Source organism: Dryobates pubescens, chromosome 10 (assembly GCF_014839835.1).
Source record: "Dryobates pubescens isolate bDryPub1 chromosome 10, bDryPub1.pri, whole genome shotgun sequence".
Lineage (NCBI taxonomy): Eukaryota > Metazoa > Chordata > Aves > Piciformes > Picidae > Dryobates > Dryobates pubescens.
Genome location: NC_071621.1, coordinates 16,197,671 through 16,220,574, shown reverse-complemented (window position 1 = coordinate 16,220,574; position 22,904 = coordinate 16,197,671). Strand labels below are relative to the sequence as shown.

The 22,904-nt window shown below is 57.1% G+C and overlaps 1 protein-coding gene across 1 annotated transcript in view; it reads right to left on the bottom strand.

The window, feature by feature from the left end:
* Positions 1-1,701: 1,701 nt before the first annotated feature.
* Positions 1,702-22,904, bottom strand: part of ARHGEF17 (Rho guanine nucleotide exchange factor 17) — a 66,220-nt gene continuing 45,017 nt past the window's right edge. Inside the window, exons 6-21 of the mRNA XM_054164492.1 lie at positions 20,195-20,371; positions 19,481-19,531; positions 17,690-17,799; positions 17,478-17,563; positions 16,781-16,899; positions 16,141-16,354; positions 15,953-16,026; positions 15,018-15,211; positions 11,775-12,025; positions 10,237-10,483; positions 9,289-9,375; positions 8,828-8,895; positions 7,576-7,724; positions 6,754-6,928; positions 4,889-5,131; positions 1,702-1,975 (exon numbers count right to left, since the gene is read on the bottom strand). Of these exons, the coding sequence (XP_054020467.1) occupies positions 1,785-1,975; positions 4,889-5,131; positions 6,754-6,928; positions 7,576-7,724; positions 8,828-8,895; positions 9,289-9,375; positions 10,237-10,483; positions 11,775-12,025; positions 15,018-15,211; positions 15,953-16,026; positions 16,141-16,354; positions 16,781-16,899; positions 17,478-17,563; positions 17,690-17,799; positions 19,481-19,531; positions 20,195-20,371 (2,436 nt within the window). The 3' untranslated portion in view covers positions 1,702-1,784. The remainder of the gene's footprint in view (positions 1,976-4,888; positions 5,132-6,753; positions 6,929-7,575; positions 7,725-8,827; positions 8,896-9,288; positions 9,376-10,236; positions 10,484-11,774; positions 12,026-15,017; positions 15,212-15,952; positions 16,027-16,140; positions 16,355-16,780; positions 16,900-17,477; positions 17,564-17,689; positions 17,800-19,480; positions 19,532-20,194; positions 20,372-22,904) is intronic.

The window sequence follows — 22,904 nt, the reverse complement described above, 5'->3', positions numbered from 1 at the left end:
CAGAGGATAATAGAATGGTTTGGGTTGGAAGGCACCTTAAAGATCATCCAGTTCCAAGCCCCTTGCCATGGGCAAGGACACCTCCCACCAGCCCAGGTTGCTCAAGGCCTCATCCAAACTGGCCTTGAACACCTCCGAGGTGGGGACATCCACAGCCTCCCTGGCACTGTGTTCCACTGGTGCTTGTTCTCATGCAGAAGATGCTCTGAACATCTGTAGTGGCTTCATCCCACTCCCCAGGCTCTGAATCCCATGGGACTCACCAGGATGAGGGGAAGGACCCTACTTTTGCCCCCATCCCATCAGCTCTCCCCACTCCATCACCATACCTGCATGGGTCCACCTCCATCAGTTGGGTCCAAGTCTGCCTTCTGGGAAGGTTTTAATTCCCTCAGTCTCATGGAATAGTTTGGGTTGGATTGCTCAAGGCTTTATCCAATCTAGCCTTGAACACCTCCAGGGAGGGAGCATCCACAACCTCCCTGGGCAATCTGTTCCAGTGTCTCCCCACCCTCACTCTAAAGAATGTCTTCCTAATCTCCAGGCTCAATCTCCCCTCCCAGCTTCAATCCATTGCTCCTTGTCCTGTCACTCCCAGCCCCTGTCAAAAGTCCCTCCCCAGCTCTCCTGGAGCCCCCTTTAGGTAGTGGAAGGTTGTTCTAGGGTCTCCCTTGAGCCTTCTCTTCTCCAGGATGAACAGCCTCAGCTCTCTCAGCCTGTCCCCATAGGGGAGGTTCTCCAGCCCTCTGATCCTCTTGGTGGCCTCCTCTGGACTTGCTCAAACAGCTCCATGTCCTTCTGGTGGTGAGGCACCAGAACTGGAAGCAGTGCCAGAGGTTGGGGGCTCAGAAGAGCAGAGCAGAGCAGAGGGGCAGAATCCCTTCCCTGTGCTGCCGCCCTCCCCCTGCTCTGGCTGCAGCCCAGCACACAGCTGCCTGCTGGGCTGCCAGGGACCACTGCTGGCTCCTGGGGAGTTTGCTCATCCCCCCAAGCCCTTCTCCTCCAGGCTTCTCTTGAGCCACCTTCGGGCAGAGGGATTGGCAGCGACCTGATGACGTGCCTGCCCTCTCCCTGGGCCTCCCCCCTCCCCAAATAAATAAAGAGGTTTATCTATATATAATATATATATATTTAAAACAAACAAACAAACAAAGAGAGCTATCTGGGTGCTGGCGATGGAGCGAGCAGGTTAGCAGGCAGCCCAGGGCGGAGGGGGACGCGTACCCTGGGGCTATTTTCCCTGGGGTGGTCCCGCTGCACGGCCAGGAGGGGTCCCCTGGGGCTTGAGGGAGAAGGGTGGGGAGGATGTGACAGCACTGGGACCCCCTTCTCCTCCCCCCTCCCCCCCCCCACTTCCTTGTGTCCCCCTCCCCAAAGCAGGCACACACAAAACCAGAGAGCGAGGCAGGTTCCTGGCTGTAGGGCATCCTCCGGCCGGTCCCCACGGATGCTCCTTTGGCGGAGCCTTCCCCGAGGGCACACATCCCTCCCTCCACCACCCCCTCAATCTCCTCCACACCCCAAAAAGCGGCGTCTGTCTGTCTGTGCAGGTGTGTCCCCACCCTCCCCAAGCTGAGTGTGGTGGCTTGGAGGGGGGAACGGTGTGTGGGGAGGGGGGACACCGGAGCTCATCCCCCCCCCCAACCCCGAGCACACGGAGAGCAGCCGGGTTGGAGATGAGAGGCGCTGGGGCGGGGGGGGTGGGGAGGTGGGGGTCAGGGCCCCTCTTCTCTGCGAATAAGGGGGGGGGTCAGCACCCCCCCAATCCATGCTGGGATGGCTGTTCATGCTCTCCAGAGGAGGAGGTGGTTGGTGCTGTCGTCCCTGCCCACCGTCTCGCTGCTGCTGGTCAGGCGGAAGTCCTCGTAGCCGTCGCCGCCGCTGATCACCAGCATCTTGGGCTTGGAGAGGGCCAGGGCAGGGGCCCGGGGCCGGGAGGGGTCTCGTTTCTCTGCTTCGTTTGGCTTCTCGGCCCCTGCCAAGGACAGCGTGCTGCCAGGTGACCCCATCCCCACCCCCCCCAAAGCTCCCCTTCTCCCCACTGGCAGCGCCACCCCGCCAGCATCCTCCGTCATCCCAGCATCACCCCAACAGCAGCAGCCCAGCAGCAGCCCAGCATCACTTCAGCAGCATCCCAGCAGCAGCATCCCAGCATCACCCCAACAGCAGCAGCCCAGCAGCAGCCCAGCATCACTTCAGCATCATCCCAGCAGCAGCATCACTTCAGCAGCATCCCAGCATCACCACAGCAGCAGCATCCCAGCAGCAGCATCCCAGCATCACCCCAACAGCAGCATCACTTCAGCAGCATCCCAGCATCACCCCAACAGCAGCAGCCCAGCAGCAGCCCAGCATCACTTCAGCATCATCCCAGCAGCAGCATCACTTCAGCAGCATCCCAGCATCACCCCAACAGCAGCAGCCCAGCAGCAGCCCAGCATCACTTCAGCAGCATCCCAGCAGCAGCATCACTTCAGCAGCATCCCAGCATCACCCCAGCAGCAGCATCACTTCAGCAGCATCCCAGCATCACCCCAACAGCAGCAGCCCAGCAGCAGCCCAGCATCACTTCAGCAGCATCCCAGCATCACCACAGCAGCAGCATCACTTCAGCAGCATCCCAGCATCACCCCAACAGCAGCAGCCCAGCAGCAGCCCAGCATCACTTCAGCATCATCCCAGCAGCAGCATCACTTCAGCAGCATCCCAGCATCACCCCAACAGCAGCATCACTTCAGCAGCATCCCAGCATCACCCCAACAGCAGCAGCCCAGCAGCATCCCAGCATCACTTCAGCATCATCCCAGCAGCAGCATCACTTCAGCAGCATCCCAGCATCACCCCAACAGCAGCATCCCAGCATCACTTCAGCAGCATCCCAGCATCACCCCAACAGCATCATCCCAGCAGCATTGTCCCACCAGCAGCATCCTGGCAGCAGCAGCCCAGCACCATCCCAGCATCATCCCACCAGAGTCATGCCAGCATCATCTCACAAGCATCACCTCATCATGCCCCCACCAGCACCACCCCAGAATACTCCCACCAGCATCCTCCCACCAGCACTCTCCCACCAGCATCCCAGGATCACCCCAGCACCCTCCCACCAGCAGCCCAGCATCACCCCAGCACCCTCCCACCAGCAGCCCAGCATCACCCCAGCATCCTCCCACCAGCAGCAGCCCAGCATCACCTCAGTGTCCTCCCACTAGTGTTCCCCCACCAGGATACCAGGATCACCCCAGCATCCTCCCACCAGTATCCTCCTGCCAGTATCCTCCCACCAGCAACATCCCAGAATCCCCCCACGAGCATACTCCCACCACCAGCATCACCTCAGCAGTATTCCAGCACCCTCCCATCAGGATCAGCCCAGCACCATCCTTTAACCAGCATCCTCCCAGCATCACAAACCCACCAGCAGCATCCCACCAGCAGCATCCCAACATTGCCACCACTTTCCCAGGTGCCATCTCTTCACCCTAAACACCTCTCCCACCCCTAGCAGCTCCCCCACTCCCAGTTACTACCTGCTCAGCCCCAAAACCACCTTCTCTCCATATCACCCCAACTTTGGGACCAGTTTGGGTGAGACTCAGCACACAACTTTCCAGTGGCTTCTCCCTAAGAGGCTTAGGTTCATCCCAGGGAAATGTGGGGTCATCCAAGCCATGGAGGTGGGGAGCATTTTTTCCCCCCACCCTAATTTTTCTCCTTGGCAAGGCTGGAGTGAGGCTTCTTGGTGTCCACACCTCAAGGCTATTCCCAGTTATCCCTCAGCAGGCCAGCATTCCCCATCCCATAAAAATAACCTGGGATGATTTGGGGGTGGGGAGGGCAACACAGAACCACAGAATCAACCAGGTTGGAAGACATCTCCAAGACCACCAAGTCCAACCTATCACCCAACCCTACCTAATCAACCAGACCATGGCACCAAGTGCCTCATCCAGGCTTCTCTTAAACACTTTCACCGATGGTTACTCCACCACCTCCCTGGGCAGCACATTCCACTCTTTCTGGGAAGAGTTTCTTCCTCACATCCAGCCTAAACCTCTCCTGGTGCAGCTTGAGACTGTGTCCTCTCATTCTGGGAGAAGAGACCAACCCCCAGCTGGCTACAGCCTCCCTTCAGGGAGTTGTAGACAGCAGTAAGGTCTCCCCTGTGCCTCCTCTTCTCCAGGCTAAGCAACCCCAGCTCCCTCAGCCTCTCCTCACAGGGCTGTGCTCCAGACCCCTCCCCAGCTTTCTTGCCCTTCTCTGGACACCTTCCAACATCTCAACATCCTTCCTAAACTGAGGGGCCCAGAACTGGACACAGCACTCAAGGTGTGGCCTAACCAGTGCTGAGTACAGGGCACAATGACCTCCCTGCTCCTGCTGGCCATACTGTTCCTGATGCAGGCCAGGATGCCATTGGCCTTCTTGGCACCCTGGGTACACTGCTGGCTCATGTTCAGCCTGCTCTCAACCAGTCTCCCCAGGTCCCTCTCTGCCAGGCTGCTCTCAGCCACTCTGTCCCTAGTGCGTAGTGCTGCATAGGGTTGTTGAGGCCCAAGAGTAGAACCTGGCACTCAGACTCGTTAAATCTCACGCCCTTGGGCTCTGCCCATCTCTCCAGCCTGCCAAGGTCCCTCTGCAGAGCTCTCCTACCCTCTAACAAATCCAACACCCGCTCCCAACTTCGTGTCACCTACAAACTTACTGATGATGGACTCAATCCCCTCGTCCAGATCATCAATAAAGACATTAAACAGGGCTCAAGACTGACTTCCTCACCCCTGCTGGCCACACTATTCCTGATCCAGGCCAGGATGCCATTGGCCTTCTTGGCCACCTGGGTCATGACTGGATGCTCTTCCCCCCCAGCTTAGCCCATGCCACCTACCTGTCTCCCTGGGTAAGGGGAAGAGGAGATCGAAGCCGTCGGGCAGCTGGATGGCAGTGAGGAACCGGACGTGGCCAGTGTGGCCCTGGGAGAGCCCAACCAAGGTGGGAGCAGCCTTGGCCGAGAGGGAGAGGGTCAGCACCACGCCGGCGCTGGTCCCGATCCACAGCAGGTCCTTGCAGGCCAGCAGAGCTGTGATCCGCAGGCAGGCAGCCTTGTGCTGCCGGATGATGGCATCCGAGCCTGGGGAGCAGGAGAGCATCACAGAATCGATCAGTGTCAGGGGCTGGAAGGGTCCTCCAGAGAGCATCCAGTCCAAACCCCCTGCCAGAGCTGGGGCACCTAGAGCAGGTCTCACAGGAGCACATCCCAGTGCCTGAGCTGGCACTGCCTCGGGAACGCCAATGGTGCCCTACTGTCACCATCCCCAAAGGGAGGTGAGGGATCCACAGAATCACAGAGACATTCAGGCTGGAAAAGACCCTCAGGGTGACCAAGGCCAACCCAGAACCCTCTACAAGGCTCACCCCGAAACCATAGCCCCAAGCACCACATCCAAACCACCCTGAAACACATCCAGGTCTGGGGACTCAACCCCCTCCCTGCCCAGCACATTCCAGTGCCTGACCACTCCTGCCATGAAGAAATGTTTCCTACTCTCCAGTCTAAAGCTGCCCAGGCACAGCTTGAGGCCATTCCCTCTTGTTCTATCACTAATTACCTGGGAGAAGAGACCAGCAGCAGCCTCTCCACAACCTCCTTTCAGGTAGCTGTAGACAGCAATGAGGTCTCCCCTCAGCCTCCTCTTCTCCAAACTAACCATCCCCAGCTCCTTCAGTTGCTCTCCATCACATTTATTCTCCAGGCCCTTCCCAGCTTCCTTGCCCTCCTCTGCCCTGGCTCCAGCACCTCCACATCTCTCCTGTATTGAAGTGCCCCAAGCTGGACACAGCACTGGAGGTGTGGCCTGAGCAGAGCTGAGTCCCAGGAGACAATCCTCTCCCTGCTCCAGCCTGGCCTTGAACATCCCCAGGCAGAAGCCATCCACAGCCTCCCTGGGCAGCCTGTTCCAGACTCTCACCACCCTCCTGCTGAAGAACTTCTTCCTCAGCTCCGTTCCAACCCTGCTCTGCTTCAGCTTCAAACCATTCCCCTTGGCCTGGCTCTAGACACCCTTAGCAAAAGTCCCTCTGCAGCCTTCTTGCAGGATGCCTTCAGCTATTGGAAGGCAGCTCTGGGGTCCCCCTGGAGCCTTCTCATTTCCAAGGCAGGTGACAGGACACCGGCACCCACTGGAGACCACGATGGGCACCCACTGGATCACAGGATGTCAGGGGCTGGAAGGGACCCGAAGAGATTATCGAGGCCAAGTCCTCTGCCAGAGCAGGGCCATAGAATCCAGCACAGGTCACACAGGAATGCATCCAGATGGGGCTTCAATGTCTCCAGTGATGGAGACTCCACAACCTCCCTGGGCAGCCTGCTCCAGGGCTCTGTGACCCTCACAGTAAAGAAGTTCTCCCTTGTGTTGAGGTGGCACCTCCTGTGCTGCAGCTAACAGCCATTGCTCCTTGTCCTATCCCAGGGTGCAACTGAGCCTCTCCCTGTCCCCCACCCCTCAGATATTATAGACATTCATTAAATTCCCTCTCAGTCTTCTCTTCTCCAGACTAAACAGCCTCTCCTCACCAGGGAATGCTCCAGTCCCCTAATCATCCTCATAGCCCTCTGCTGGATGCTCTCTAGGAGACCACGACGGGCACCCGCTGGAGACCACGATAGGTACCGATTGGAGACCACGACGGGCACCCACTGGAGACCACGATGGGCACCCACAGGAGCTGTGCCTGCAGCTGGGGACTCACCAGCCAGCATTTTGTGCACGGGAGGGGTGATGTCAGCTTCGGCCAACTGCTCGTAGCTGGTGGCGTGGTAGAGCCGGACCTGGGCGCTGCTCTGCAGTGCCACCCAGACGCCGCTGCCCGCGCTCACCATGCAGGTGACGCCGCGCCCGCTGTCCTGGCCCACCTGGAGCGTGTGCTGGGGGTGACAAGAGGCACAGCCATGCCAGTGAGGCTGCTGTGGGGGTTTCAGGCTGTGCCTTTAAAATTTCCCCACAGATCTTGAACAGAAAGCAGTCAAATGGAAACAAATCACTGCTGGGTGGGAAAAGGGAAAATAAAGATCAGCTTTTTCATTTGCTTCCAACTGAGCTGGTCTGGCAAATTTAGTGTTGGGGGGGAACTTTCAACCCACCACAATGCCAACAAACACAGGATCACAGGCTCACAGGAGGCCAGGGCTTGGAAGGGACCTCCGCAGGTCGTCGAGTCCAGCCCCGCTGCCAGAGCAGGGCCATAGAATCTAGCACAGGTCACACAGGAACACATCCAGATGGGGCTTGAAAGACTCCAGAGAAGGAGACTTCACAGCCTCTCTGGGCAGCCTGTTCCAGGGCTCTGTGGCCCTCCCAGTGAAGAAGTTCCTCCTCATGCTGAGCTGGAACCTCCTGTGCTGCACTTTACCCTGTCTATCACAGGCTGCAGCTGAGCAGAGCCTGTCCCCTCCCTCTTGAGCCCCAGCCCTCAGACATTGATAAACATTTATCAAACCCCTTCTCAGTCTTCTCTTCTCCAGACTAATGGTCACCACCACCCCTCCAGACCTCCCACTGCTGCCCACTGTACCTCTTGTGCCAAGGTGGTGGTGTTGAGGACGATGACTCGGTTTTGGCAGCCGCACCACAGCTTCCCGGCCACTGCCACCATCCTGGTGATGGGGCTCCCTGGGGAGCCCAGGGACAGGGATTTGGAGTTTTGGGGGTCCCAGAAGCGGCCTGTGAGGGTGGTGGGAGTGGGGTTGGTAGTTAAAAGTCTGCCAAAGAAATCCCCATCTTCACCAAGCCATTAGGACCATCCCATGTTGTGGGGGCTGGAGATGTCCACCTCCAGGTCCTCTGCCAAAGGCGACATGAGCTGAAGACACCAGGGGATGCAAGCTGGTAGGCAGGGACCAGAAGGAGGATGCACACCTCCACCTGACTCCAGTTTTGGGGTGTCCAGAGCCCTTCAAGGGATGTCATAGAATCAGAGAATTGTCAGGGTTGGAAGGGACCTCAAGGATCATCCAGTTCCAACCCTCCTCCCATGGCCAGGGACACCTCACGCTAGAGCAGGTTGCTCACAGCCACATCCAGCCTGGACTTCAAAACCTCCAGGGATGAGGCTTCCACCACTTCCCTGGGCAACCTGTGCCAGGCTCTCACCACCCTCATGGGGAAGAGCTTTTTCCTCACATCCAATCTCAATCTCCCCACTTCTAGTTCTGCTCCATCCCCCCCAGTCCTATCCCTCCCTGACACCCTCAAAAGTCCCTCCCCAGCTTTCCTGTAGCCCCCTGCAGATCCTGGAAGGCCACGACAAGGTCTCCTGGGAGCCTTCTCTTCTCCAGACTGCACAACCCCAACTCTCTCAGTCTGTCTCCATAGCAGAGCAGCTCCAGCCCTCTGCTCCTCCTCATGGCCCTGCTCTGGACACCTTCCAGCACCTCCAAATCCTTTCTGGAACAGAGGCTCCGGAACTGGACACTGCTCCAGGTGTGGTCTCAGCAGAGTGGACTAGAGGGGGAGTATCACCTCCCTCAACCTGCTGTCTCTTCCCTGCCCCATCCCTGGAGGTGTTCAAGGCCAGGTTGAATGAGGCCTCGAGCAACCTGGGCTGGTGGGAGGTGTCCCTGCCCATGGCAGGGGGGTGGATCTAGATGACCTTTAAGGTCTCTTCCAACCCAATATGATTTTATGATTCTATGCAAGCAGGGAAGCCACCAGCACCTCAGGCATCCCTCAACAAGGGGCTGCCCAAGCCACCCACCCAGCAACCACCACTTTGGGGCTGCCTTTAACCCCACCAGTACCTTTTGATGTCTCCAGCCCTGCCTCACCTGCCTCCCGTTGGTACACAACGAGCTCCCCATTGGCCAAGGAGACAAAAACTTGGTTATCCAGGTACCTGCAGGGAGAAGAACTCTTTGGCAACCACCTGAAGAGTCCCAGGACCACAGGATGCTAGGGGCTGGAAGGGACCTCCAGAGATAATTGAGTCCAACCCCCCTGCCAGAGCAGGACCAGAGAATCCAGCACAGGTCACACAGGAGCACATCCAGATGGGGCTTGAAAGTCTCCAGAGAAGAAGACTCCACAACCTCTCTGGGCAGCCTGTTCAGTGCTCTGGGACCCTCACAGTGAAGAAGTTCCTCCTCATGTTGAGGTGGAACCTCCTGTGCTGGAGTTTACATCCCTTGCCCCTTGTCCTATCAACAGGGTGCAAGTCTTGCTTGGCCACCCCTGAAGCACCTTGCTATGGAGATCCCAGAGCCAAAAGTGCTTCTTGCTCATCACTTACAAGATGCACATGACAGCAGCAGCGTGTTGCATCTTCATGCTGTTCTTCCTGTTACGGATGTTGTCCGAGGACTGGTACACGTGGATGCTGCAGGAGAAGAGCAAAGCTTGAGGCTCACCTGGGATGGGGGCAGGGAGGGGAGGGGGTCTACCCCATATTAAGTGTCATAGGATCATAGAATGGTCTGGGATGGAAGGGCTCTCAAAAAGTCATCCAGTCCAACCCCTTCTGCACTCAGCAGGGACATCCTCCACTAGCTCAGGTTGCCCAGAGCCCTGTCCAGCCTCACCTTGAATATCTCCAGGGATGGGGCCTCAACCACCTCCCTGGGCAACCTGTTCCAGTGCTCCACCACCCTCATGGTGCAGAACTTGTTCCTAACATCCAATCTAAATCTGCTCTGCTCTAGTTTGAAGCCATTGCCTCTCATCCTGTCACTGCAGGCCTTTGCAGTCTCTCTCTGCCCTTCTTGTAGCCCACTTCAGATACTGTAAGGCCACTATTAGGTCTCCCCAGAGCCTCTCCCCCATTCACAGCATCAAAGAATTGTCAGGGTTGGAAGGGACCTCAAGGATCATCCAGTCCCAACCCCCTTGCCATGGGCAGGGACACCTCGCACCAGAGCAGGTTGCTCACAGCCACATCCAGCCTGGCTGCAAAAACCTCCAGGGATGAGGCTTCCACCACCTCTTTGGGCAACCTGTTCCAGTCTCTCACCACCCTCACTGGGAAGAACTTCTTCCTAATGTCTAACCTAAATCTCCCCTCCTCTAGCTTGGATCCACCCCCCCCAGTCCTATCACTCCCTGACACCCTAAAAAGTCCCTTCCCAGGTTTCTTGTAGCCCCCTTCAGATACCGGAAGGCCACAAGAAGGTCTCCTGGGAGCCTTCTCTTCTCCAGACTGAACATCCCCAACTCTCTCAGCCTGTCCTCACAGGATACACACCAGCCATCCTCGGTGCCCAGCCACATGGAGCTCTGATGGGCTTCAGGGTCCAGGCTGAGGAGGTCCTCCAGGCTGCCCCGGGTGAAGGAGCCGCGGCTCGAGCGGCGCAGGGCTCGCCCGTCCGCAGGGCTCTCGCCGCGCCGGCTCTGCCCGTAGGTGCCAGTGATGGGCATGAAGCCGGCTTCTGGCTCTTCCTCTGAGCTCGTGGTCTCCACAGTGGCCTCCTTGCAGCTGGGGATCTCTTCATCTGTGCAGGAGGAGAAAGGAGGAAGGAATGGGAGACAGAAGCACAGAAACATCCGGGTTGGAAAAGACCCTCAGAGAGCCATGAGGTCTCCCCTCCGCCTCCTCTTCTCCTAACTAAATACTTCCTACTGTCTAGTCTAAACCCACCCAGTCCCAGCTTGAGGCCATTCCCTCTTGGTTCTATCACTAATGACCTGTGAGAAGAGACCAGCAGCAGCCTCTCCACAACCTCCTTTCAGGTAGCTGTAGACAGCCATGAGGTCTCCCCTCAGCCTCCTCTTCTCCAAACTAACCATCCCCAGCTCCTTCAGCTGCTCTCCATCACATTTATTCCCCAGGCCCTTCACAGCTTCCTTGCCCTCCTCTGCCCTGGCTCCAGCACCTCCACATCTCTTGCCCTTACTGAACTTCAAGAGGCAGATATAAGAAAGGAATTTTTGATGCCGAGGATAGTGAGAGCCTGGCACAGCTTGCCCACAGAGGTGGTAGATGCCCCATCCCTGGAACCATTCCACATCAGGTTGGATGTGATTCTGACCAACCTGTTCTAGCTGAAGAAATCCCTACTGACTGCAGCAGGGTTGGACTAGAAGATATTGAATGATCATAGAATCATTTAGGTTGGCAAAGATCTTCATGATCATCAAGTCCAACCATTAACCTTACTCTACCAAGTCCACTACTAAGCCATATCCCCGGGCACCACATCTACACAGCTTTTAAACACTCCCAGGGATGGGGACTCTACCACCTCCCTGGGCAGCACATCCCAATGGCCAGTCTCTCTTTCTGGGAAGAATTTCTTCCTCACCACCAGCCTAAACCTCCCCTGGCACAGCTTGAGACTGTGTCCTCTTGTTCTGTAGCTGTCTGCCTGGGAGAAGAGACCAACCCCCACCTGGCTACAACCTCCCTTCAGGTAGTTGTAGACAGCAATAAGGTCTCCCCTGAGCCTCCTCTTCTCCAGGCTAAGCAACCCCAGCTCCCTCAGCCTCTCCTCGCAGGGCTGTGCGCCAGTCCCCTCCCAGCCTCGTTGCCCTTCTCTGGACACCTTCCAGCATCTCAACATCTTTCTTAAACTGAGAGGCCCAGAACTGGACACAGCACTCAAGGTGTGGCCTAACCAGTGCTGAGTACAGGGCACAGTGACTTCCCTGCTCCTGCTGGCCACACTATGCCTGATGCAGGGCAGGATGCCGTCGGCCTTCTTGGCCACCTAGGCACATCCCTTCCATCCCAACCCATCCCACCACTCCACGATTTTTGGGGGTTTTCACCCAGCAGGGACTCACTGCCAAAGCTGGAGGAGATGGTGGAGTGGCTGGCTTGGCTCTGCAGCGTCCCTGAGGGGCTGGGTGAGGACTCATCATCGGTGTCATCGCTGTCAAAGGGCACCAACTCCCTGTTGCCACCATCGACCGGCTCCGAGAGCTCCAGCGACGACCCCGAGATGGAGATGTGCAGGCAGGGCTGTGGCCCCGCGTCCTCCGCCTGCGTCGGGACCACCTCAGAGCAGGGGCTGCCCACCGGCTCCCCACGGTCCCTGCTGCCACGAGGGGAAGAGAGGGAGGAAAGAAACAGCTCCAGCACCAGCCTCCCTGCCCACCAGGCTCCACAGAATCACCACAGACACACAGACACGTTCAGGTAGGCTCACCCCTAAACCATAGACCCAAGCACCACATCCAAACCACCATGAAACACATCCAGGCTTCAACCCCCTCCCTGCCCAGCACATTCCAGTGCCTGACCACTCTTGCCATGAAGAAATGTTTCCTACTGTCTAGTCTAAACCTACCCAGTCCCAGCTGGAGGCCATTCCCTCTTGTTCTATCACTAATTACCTGGGAGAAGAGACCAGCACCAACCTCTCCACAACCCCTTTTCAGGTAGCTGTAGACAGCAATGAGGTCTCCCCTCAGCCTCCTCTTCTCCCAACTAACCATCCCCAGCTCTTTCAGTTGCTCTCCATCACATTTATTCTCCAGGCCCTTCCCAGCTTCCTTGCCCTCCTCTGCCCTGGCTCCAGCACCTCCACATCTCTCCTGTATTGAGGTGCCCCAAGCTGGACACAGCCCTGGAGGTGTGGCCTGACCAGAGCTGAGTCCCAGGGGACAATCCCCTCCCTGCCACTGCTGGACACAGCATTGCTGATGCCAGCCAGGAGGCCTTTGGCTTTCTTGGCCACCTGGGCACACTGCTGGCTCCTCTTCAGCTGATTGAGGATGGGAACTCCTTGGCTGGTCTAAATCACCCTGGGGTGCTGGAGGATTGGGATGGTTGATGATGGCATTATGAAGTCACGGAGGGGTTGTCCTACTCTTGCATGGGATTAGGGAGACATCCAGGAGCTTTCCCATTATCCTGTGGGATGTTGCTGTTTCCCAAAGGTGCCCTATTCCTTAGTGGGATTGTGGAGCCAGCCAGGGGGATTCCCTACGACCCCATTTCTAATGCCAGCCAGGATGACATTGGCTTTCTTGGCCACCTGGACTACGCTGCTGGCTGACACTCAGCTGCTTGTCCATTAGCACCCCCAGGTCCCTTTCTGCCAGGCAGCTTTCCAGGGTGCTGTGGGAGTTTTATGCTATGCTTTTATAAATGTTCAGAGATCTTGAGCAGAAAGTAGTAAAATGTAAACAAATCACCACTGGGTGCAAAAAGGAAAACAAAGATCACAGAATCACCAAGGTTGGAAGAGACCTCAAAGATCATCGAGTCCAACCTGTCACCACAGACCTCATGACTAGACCATGGCACCAAGTGCCACATCCAATCCCCTCTTGAACACCTCCAGGGACGGCGACTCCACCACCTCCCTGGGCAGCACATTCCAATGGTGAACGACTCGCTCAGTGAAGAACTTTCTCCTCACCTCCAGCCTAAACTTCCCCTGGTGCAGCTTGAGACTGTGTCCTCTTGTTCTGGTGCTGTCTGCCTGGGAGAAGAGACCAGCTCCCTCCTGGCTACAACCTCCCTTCAGGGAGTTGTAGAGAGCAATGAGGTCTCCCCTGAGCCTCCTCTTCTCCAGGCTAAGCAACCCCAGCTCCCTCAGCCTCTCCTCACAGGGCTGTGCTCAAGGCCTCTCCCCAGCCTCGTTGCCCTTCTCTGGACACGTTCAAGTGTCTCGATGTCCTTCCTAAAATGAGGGGCCCAGAACTGGACACAGCACTCAAGGTGTGGCCTAACCACTGCAGAGTACAGGGGCACAATGACTTCCCTGCTCCTGCTGGCCACACTTTTCTTGATGTAGGCCAGGATGCCATTGGCCTTCTTGGCCACCTGGGCACACTGCTGGCTCATGTTTAGGCAGCTGTCAATCAGCACCCCCAGGTCCCTCTCTGCCTGGCTGCTCTCCAGCCACTCTGACCCCAGCCTGTAGCTCTGCATGGGGTTGCCGTGGCCAAAGTGCAGCACCTGGCACGTGGATTTGTTGAATGCCATCCTGTTGGACTCTGCCCATCTGTCCAGTCGGTCAAGGTCCCTCTGCAGAGCCCTTCTGCCCTCTGACAGATCAACACATGCTCCCAACTTGGTGTCATCTGCAAATTTGCTGATGACTGACTCAATCCCCTCATCCAGATCATCTATGAAGATATTAAAGAGGATGGGGCCCAGCAGTGATCTCTGAGGGACACCAGGATAATGCTAAACAATCCCATTGGAGAAATAACCACCATAAGATCCTGTTCCCAAAACTATTTCTCTTCTCTTCTCACTTCTTGGCTCTGGGAAAGATACTAACTTGCTTCTGCTTGATCTTGGCTGCATTGGTTTGGTACTAACTTCTCTGCTCCTTTCTCTCATCCCTTCTTTTATACAAGGGGGTCAGGGGGTGGCAGGGAAGGAGAAGCTAGGAGCTTCCCCTGGTCTTTGACCAGAGGGATCCTTGTGCTGCTTGTTAACTGTAAATACCAGTAAGTGTTGTAAATACTGTGCACTTTATACAGATTCATTACATTCCATTGTATATTGTAGTTTGTAAACACAGCTTTCATCTGCTTCCAGCTGGGCTGGGCTGGCAAAGTTGATATTGGGGGGGAAAACATAGAATCATAGAATTGTCAGGGTTGGAAGGGACCTCAAGGAGCAGCCAGTTCCAAACCCCCTGCCATGGGTAGGCACACCTCACACCAGAGCAGGTTGCTCACAGCCACATCCAGCCTGGCCTTAAACACCTCCAGGGATGAGGCTTCCACCACCTCCCTGGGCAACCTGTGCCAGGCTCTCACCACCCTCATGGGGAAGAGCTTCTTCCTCAAATCCAATCTCAATCTCCCCACTTCTAGTTTTGCTCCATCCCCCCCAGTCCTATCCCTCCCTGACACCCTCAAAAGTCCCTCCCCAGGTTTCTTGGAGCCCCCTTCAAATACCGGAAGGCCACACTTAGGTCTCCTGGGAGCCTTCTCCTCTCCAGACTGCACATCCCCAACACCCTCAGTCTGTCCTCATAGGAGAGGTGCTCCAGCCCTCTGCTCATCCTCGTGGCTCTTTTCAACCCACCCCAGGTGCCAAGCCTGGCTGGGATGCCCTACCTGTGGGGTGGCTTGAGGCCAGGCACGGAGGCGATGCAGAGGATCCTGGCGGAGCAGACGGCGATGCAGGCTTCCACCGTGGGCTCCTTGCGGATGCTGAGCAGACAAACCTGCCCCACGTAGCCGTCACTGTTGCAGACCCAAACCTCATGGGAGCTCTCTGGGCTGCCATGGCTGGGAGAAGCACAAGAGAACTGCAAAAAAAGGAGCAAAAAAGATGGGGCACAGAGTTGGCTCATTTGGGAATGGCAGGGAAGCTCTTGGCGGCCGGTGCTGAGCCCATGAAGAGGGTTCAGACAATGGGTTGGGTTGGAAGGGGTCTTAAGGAGTCATCTAGTTCCAACCTCACCCCTGCCACGGGCAGGGAAACCTTACACTAGCCCACATCACACAATCACAGAAACATTCAGGTTGGAAAAGACCTTCAGGGTCACCAAGCCCAACCCAGAACCCTACTCTACAAGGCTCACCCCTAAACCATAGCCCTGAGCACCACATCCAAAACACCTTGAAACACATCCAGGCTTGGGGTCTCAACCACCTCCCTGCCCAGCACATTCCAGAGCCTGACCACTCCTGCCATGAAAAAATGTTTCCTACTGCCCAGTCTAAACCTACCCAGTGGCAGCTAGGAGCCATTCCTTCTTGTTCTATCACTAATGACCTGTGAGAAGAGACCAGCAGCAGCCTCTCCACAACCTCCTTTCAGATAGCTGTAGAGGGCAATGAGGTCTCCCTGCAGCCTCTTCTTCTCCAAACTAACCATCCCCAGCTCCTTCAGTTGCTCCTCATCAGATTTATTCTCCAGGCCCTTCCCAGCTTCCTTGCCCTCCTCTGCACTGGCTCCAGCACCATCCAACCTGGCCTTGACCACCTCCAGGGAGGGACTTGCAGGTCCTGTAGGATGCTTGAACCCAAACACCAGCACCAAGTACCTGCATCCCGCTCCTCGTCTTCATGATGGGGATGGCCTTGAGGAACTCTGGGTCCAGGCAGTTTTTGCTGGAAGCTGGGAAAAAAAACACACATTGGAGGATGAAGAAGCGATGGATGGAGGTCTACCCATGCTGGGTTGTGATGCTGAGCCCACCCCAGTGCCCACCTCCCCTGTCCCTGCTCTTACCCAGCTTCTTCTTGGCATCCTCAAAGGCTTGCTCAAAGCTGAGCCGGGCATCAGGGTTGGGGAACTCAAAGATGAAGGACTCAGTGCCATCAGCTTTGGTGGTGCTGAGCTCCACCTTGTTGGGGGGAAAGGCCATGCTGAAGGACAGGGATTGCTTCTCTGCCAGCTCCCGGTGGATGGCAGCCATCAGGTCCTTGATCACATCATCCAGGCTCTGAGGAGGGGGACAACACTTCAGCTCTCAGGGATGTGCTACAACGAGCCACATGCCTGGGTGTGACCCCATTCATCCCCAAGCATCCTTCAGAAGCTGCCCCAACCCCACTGAGGCTTTGAGGCTGGTGGGATCTTGGGGGTCTTAGTGGACACTCATGGCCACCAACCCTTTCAGAGGTTCTCTCTCTCCCAGAGGACATCCTGGTAACGGTGCCAGGGGCCAGGGTCATGGCCACCACACGACACTGCCCTCATCCATCCCCAGGCATCCTTCAGAGGCTGCCCCAATCCTCCTCTGGCTCTGGGGTTGGTGATATCTGAGCTCTTTGAGGGCACTCATGGCCACCAGCCCTTCCACAGAGGACACAGTCCTACAGGGAACATGTCCAGCCAGGAGACAGCACCAGGGCCACCACCCCCCTACCTGATGGGGAAAGCTGAGGGTCTCTGACAGCTTGCTGACTTGCCCCAAGGTGCTGAGGTCCTCGTCCAGGCGGCAGATGCTTTTCTGGATGCTCTCCCGGTTGGTGGCTTGTGAGGCACCTGTGTGGGGACATGTGTGTGATGTTACAGAATCATCACAGAAACATTCAGGTTGGAAAAGACCCTCAGGGTCACCAAGGCCAACCCAGAACCCTACTCTGCAAGGGTCAGCCCTAAAACCATAGCCCCAGGCACCACAGCCAAACCACCTTGAAACACATCCAGGCTTGGGGACTCAACCCCCTCCCTGCCCAGCACATTCCAGTACCTGACCACTCTTGCCATGAAGAAATGTTTCCTACTGTCCAGTCTAAACCTGCCCAGTCCCAGCTTGAGGCCATTCCCTCTTGTTCTATCACTAATTTCTTCTGAGAAGAGACCAGCACCAACCTCTCCACAACCTCCTTTCAGGTAGTTGTAGAGAGCAATGAGGTCTCCCCTCAGCCTCCTCTTCTCCAAACTAACCATCCCCAGCTCCTTCAGTTGCTCTTCATCACATTTATTCTCCAGGCCCTTCACAGCTTCCTTGCCCTCCTCCGCACTGGCATTAACCCCTTCCTCCCTGGTGCCACCCAGAGGCACCTTGGTGAGCACTGGGTTTATACTGGGATGGGACACTCCAGCAGGCAGGGGCAGACCTTTGACAATGTCCACATCCTCCAGGGGCAGCTTCCAGAGCAGTTTGTACTTGCTGGCGGTGTCGATCACGCTGGCCGCCGTGTACCTGGGAAGTGGAGGGAGGGGTGGCTGAGCTGCACCCATGTCCCCAACACCTTCAAAGTCCATCCCAAGCAGTGAGGACTACCCTAAGGAGCTGGTGGGTGCCCTCCCTTCCCCAGGTGGTACTCACAGGCTCATGGAGCTGCGGCGGAGGGACCCCGACTTGCGCTTCAGGGTGGTGCAGACCAGCAGGTCGGTGAAGAGGAAGAAGGAGCGCTCCTTCTTCCCACCCACTGCCTTCTGCAGAGCAGCAGGAGACACCAAGGGGTTAGCACCCAGCCCCTCCCACTACTGGAAGTGCAACCCAGCCTCAGTTTCCCCAGGCATGGCTTTGGCCTGAAGTAGGATGGGGACCTGGGTGCCATGGCCACAAAGGTGAAGCCAGAGGTCCACTCACAGGGAAGCATCAAGGCCATGGGAACATCAGGCATGGGCTCAGTAGGACTTCCACAGGGTTCACCTGGAGCCTCCCTACCCACCCCCAACCCAGGGCACCTGTAGGTTCTTCCCTGACTCTCCCAAACTCATCTTGTCTTCCCCCACACTTGGGGAATTTTATATTGTCCACATCCTTCTGTCATCCATCCACCTGTCCATCCTTCTCTCCATCCATCCACCCACCCACCCATCCATCCATCCTTCTGTTCATCCATCCACCCACCCACCCATCCTTCTGTCCGTCCATCCATCCATCCACCCATCCATCCACCCACTCACTCATTCTGCTCTCCATCCATCCATCCACCCACTGGTCCACCCACTCACCCATTCTGCTGTCCATCCATCCACCCACCCATCCTTCTGTCCATCTGTCCGTCCATCCATCCTTCTGTCCATCCATCCGTTCACCCACCCACTCACCTATTCTGCCACCCACCCATCCATCCACCCTTCTGTCCATCTGTCCATCCATCCGTCCATCCACCCACATACCCATGCTGCTGTCCACCCATCCACCCACCCACCCATCCATCAATCCATCTGTCTGTCCATCCGTCCGTCTACCCACCAACTCACCCATTCTGCCATCCATCCGTCTGTCCATCTGTCCATCCACCCACCCACTCACCCATTCTGCCATCCATCCGTCTGTCCATCTGTCCATCCACCCACCCACCCATTCTGCCATCCATCCGTCTGTCCATCCGTCCATCCATCCGTCCGTCTGTCCATCCATCCGTCCATCCACCCACCCACCCATTCTGCCATCCGTCCATCTGTCTGTCCAACCGTCCATCCATCCGTCCACCCATCCATCCGTCCGTCTGTCCATCCGTCTGTCTGTCCATCTGTCCACCCACCCACCCATTCTGCCATCCGTCCATCCATCCGTCCACCCATCCATCCGTCCGTCTGTCCATCTGTCCACCCACCCACCCATTCTGCCATCCGTCCATCCATCCGTCCACCCATCCATCCGTCCGTCTGTCCATCTGTCCACCCACCCACCCATTCTGCCATCCGTCCATCTGTCTGTCCATCCGTCCATCCATCCATCCGTCCACCCATCCATCTGTCCGTCTGTCCATCCTTCTGCCTGTCCATCTGTCCACCCACCCACCCATTCTGCCATCCATCCAGCCATCCAGCCACCCACCCTTCTGTCCACCCATCCGTCCGTCCATCCACCCACCCACTCACCCATTCTGCTGTCCATCCATCCACCCATCCATCCTTCTGTCCATCCATCTGTCCATCCCTCTGTCTGTCCGTCCATCCATCCATCCACCCACCCACTCACTCGTTCTGCCCTCCATCCATCCACCTATCCGTCTGTCCATCTGTCCATCCACCCATCCATCCATCTGTAGCCTCCCATGGCCACAGGTGCCTGCCGTGCCCCTCCACCACGGCTTCCCACTGCCCAATCCAGTGCACATTCCCAGGGCCCTCATGGTGACAAGGACCAGCTCATGCTTACCACCTCCACGACCATCTCCTGGCGCAGGAACTTGCGGAGTGGGGCCTGGAGCTGTGCAGACAAGGAAGCTGGTGAGCAGTGAGCCCCAAGGTGCAACCCTTGTGGCTTTTGTCTTTGCCCCTTTGGTCCCCTGGCAGCAAACTTCTGAGCCCCAGGGTGGAACCCTTCTGGGCTTTGTCTTTGCCCCTTTGGTCCCCTGGCAGCAAACTTCTGAGCCCCAGGGTGGAACCCTTATGGCCTTTTTCTTTGCCCCTTTGGTCCCCTGGCAGCAAACTTCTGAGCCCCAGGGTGGAACCCTTATGGCCTTTGTCTTTGCCCCTTTGGTCCCCTGGCAGCAAACTTCTGAGCCCCAGGGTGGAACCCTTATGGCCTTTGTCTTTGCTCCTTTGGTCCCCTGGCAGCAAACTTCTGAGCCCCAGGGTGGAACCCTTATGGCCTTTGTCTTTGCCCCTTTGGTCCCCTGGCAGCAAACTTCTGAGCCCCAAGGTGGAACCCTTGTGGCCTTTGTCCTCGCTCCTGTGGTCCCCTGACAGGAAGCCTGTGAGCCCCAAGGTGCAACCCTTCTGGGGTCCTCTGGCTCAGACCTGGCACTCCACTCCCTTCCCAACTTGCCCAGGAGCCCACCCTGGGCTCATGTTCCAGCAGAAAGAGCAGAAGTGGTTGGATTTTTGGGCAGAAGGGAAGACTGCCCCCATGCAAGGCTCCCATACATACATCCTCCATGCCTTCGATGTGGGACTCGATCTCCTGCACGATCCTGGTGTTCCTCTCCAGCTCCTCTGCGCTCTTCATGCCCTTGTTGATCCTCTCAGCCACCTGCTTGATGTTGCGTTGGGCATCGATGAGAAAGGGGTGGTCAGGGTGGTCCTCCGGAGTGTGCTTCAGCAGGTCCTACCATGGGGGACACAGCCACAATATTACCACAGGCACAGCTTGGCCATCACAGTCTCACAGAACATTAGAGGTTGGAAGGGACCTCCAGAGATCATCAGGTCCAACCCCCCTGCCAGAGCAGCATCTCCCAGGGGAGTCTGCACAGGAAGGCATCCAGGGGGGTTTGGAAAGGCTCCAGAGAAGGACACTCCACAACCTCTCTGGGCAGCCTGCTCCAGGGCTCTGCCACCCTCACACCAAAGAAGTTTCTCCTCATGTTGAGCTGAAACCTTCTGTGTTCAACTTTGTATCCATTGCTCCTTGGCTTACTGCTGTGCAGCACCCAAAAGAGCTTGGCCCCCTCCACTTGACACCCACCCCTCAGAGACTGAGAGACCTTGATCAGATCCCCTCTCAGCCTTCTCTTCTCCACACTAAACAGCCCCAGGGCTCTCAGTCTCTCTTCACAGGGCAGATGCTCAAATCCCCTAAACATCCTCCTGGCTCTCCCTTGGACTCTCTCCAGCAGGTCTCTGTCTCTCTTGAACTGGGGAGCCCAGAACTGGACACAGGATTGCAGCTGAGGTCTCAGCAGGGCAGAGCAGAGGGGGAGAAGAACCTCCCTGGCCCTGCTGGCCACACTTCTCTTGCTGCAGCCCAGGATGCCATTGGCTCTCTTGGCCACAAGGGCACATTGCTGTCCCCTGCAGAACTTGCTGCCCAGCAGCACTGCAAGGTCTTTCTCCATGAAGCTGCTCTCCAGCAGGGCAGCCTCTAACCTGTCCTGGTGCCTGCTGTTATTCCTCCCCATCAGCGATGCCATGGCACCCCCAAGCAAGCCCCAGCTGTGCTGCTCTGGCTGCTGGGGATGGAAACCAGCTCCATGCAGGAGAGGCTTGGCAAAGAAACCAGGCTTTGAGCTTTGGCCACCACCAGCCTGGTCTTTGTAACCGCCCAAGGGGCCACCAGCTCCTGAGAGATCATCATCACCTTGCATGGATGCCTTGAATTTATCACTGCAAGTGTTCAAGGAGAGGTTGGATGGTGCTTTGAGGAGCCTGATCTACTGCAAGATGTCCCTGCCCATGGCAGAGGGGGTGGACTTAGATCATCGGTGTTCCTCAGGGGTCTGTGCTGGGACCTTTGCTGTTTCAATTTTTGTATCAATAACAGAGAGAGGGAGATCGAGGCACCATCAGCAGAGTGCAGGTGGCACCGAGCTGAGTGGTGCTGTGGATCCACCAGAGGGACAGGATGGCATCCAGAGGGGCTGTTGTAGTTTGAGCTGGGTGCCCCCCTGGTGCATTCACTTCCTGTGTCCAGAAGTCCAGCCCAGAGGGATGGACACAGGAAATTGTGTATTTCCTACCATAATTCTTTGCACCACTATAAGATCCAGTGCGGAGTCTGGCACTTCCTCTTTCCTTCCCTCTCCGAGACGTGGTAACTGGGGGAGAGATCTCCCGGCCATGGGCCTGATTGGGCCCAAGGCCACAGGGGGATGGGCAGTCTCAGGCCTGGCCTGGTGCCCCCTCCATGGCCTGGCCAGCTGAGACTAGCCCAGCAGAGGGAGGGGGAAGAAGGAGCCCTGGGGGTTTTGCATGCACCCTCAGGTGGGGATGGGATCTTTCTTTGTCACTGCGCTTTGGGTTTTCTGTAACATTCACTGCTTTCTATTTAAACTTTCATCACTTTTGCAATCCGTTTGCCTGAGTCGTTATTTCTGCCTGTGGTGGGGAGGGGATCTGCCCCAACCCATTACATTTTGGCGCCCAACGTGGGGCCAACTGCAGCTCGGATTGCAAAAGATGGAGAGTTTAAATTTAGTTCTGGGCGTCGGTTTGGGTTTGGAAAGTTGGGGCTCAGGTTTTGTGTTACCGGGGCGACTGTGTGAACTCCTGTGGGCTGCAGAAGGATAGCTGGTGCGTGGCTGATGGCATGGAAGCCCCTACTGTTGCTTGGGAACAGCGAGGGGTGGTTCTTTCTGTGACTTTCTGCCCAGGGTAGCTTAAGAATGCTCGAGTAGCCTAAGAAGGCGAGACCTGCCTTCTCCTCGTTCTCTGCGGAGCGGCAGGGAGCGGAGGAGGGGCAGCGGCAAGCAGAGTGTGGTCGGCCCGCGGCCGCTGCGGGGAGCGGACACCCGCGGCGAGCGGGCAAGCGACTGCTGGAGGTGACTCGGACTCTGCATCGCGGCGACAGAGACGGCGGGGGCCGGGCCCCAACCCATTACAGGGGCCTGGACAGGCTGGAGAGGGGAAGCCCAGGTGAACCTCAGGAGGTTCCACAAGAGCAAGTGCAGGGCTCTGCCCCTGGGCTGGAACAATCCTCACTATCAATACAGACTGGGGGAGGAGGGGATGGAAAGCAGCCCTGAGGGAAAGGACTTGGGGATGCTGGGGGGGGAGAAGCTGGACAGGAGCAGGCAGTGTGAGCTTGCAGCACAGAAGGCCAAGGGCAGCCTGGGCTGCAGCCAAAGCAGCGCTGGCAGCAGAGCCAGAGAGGTGATTCTGCCACTTTGCTCTGCTCTGGGGAGACCTCAGCTGCAGTGCTG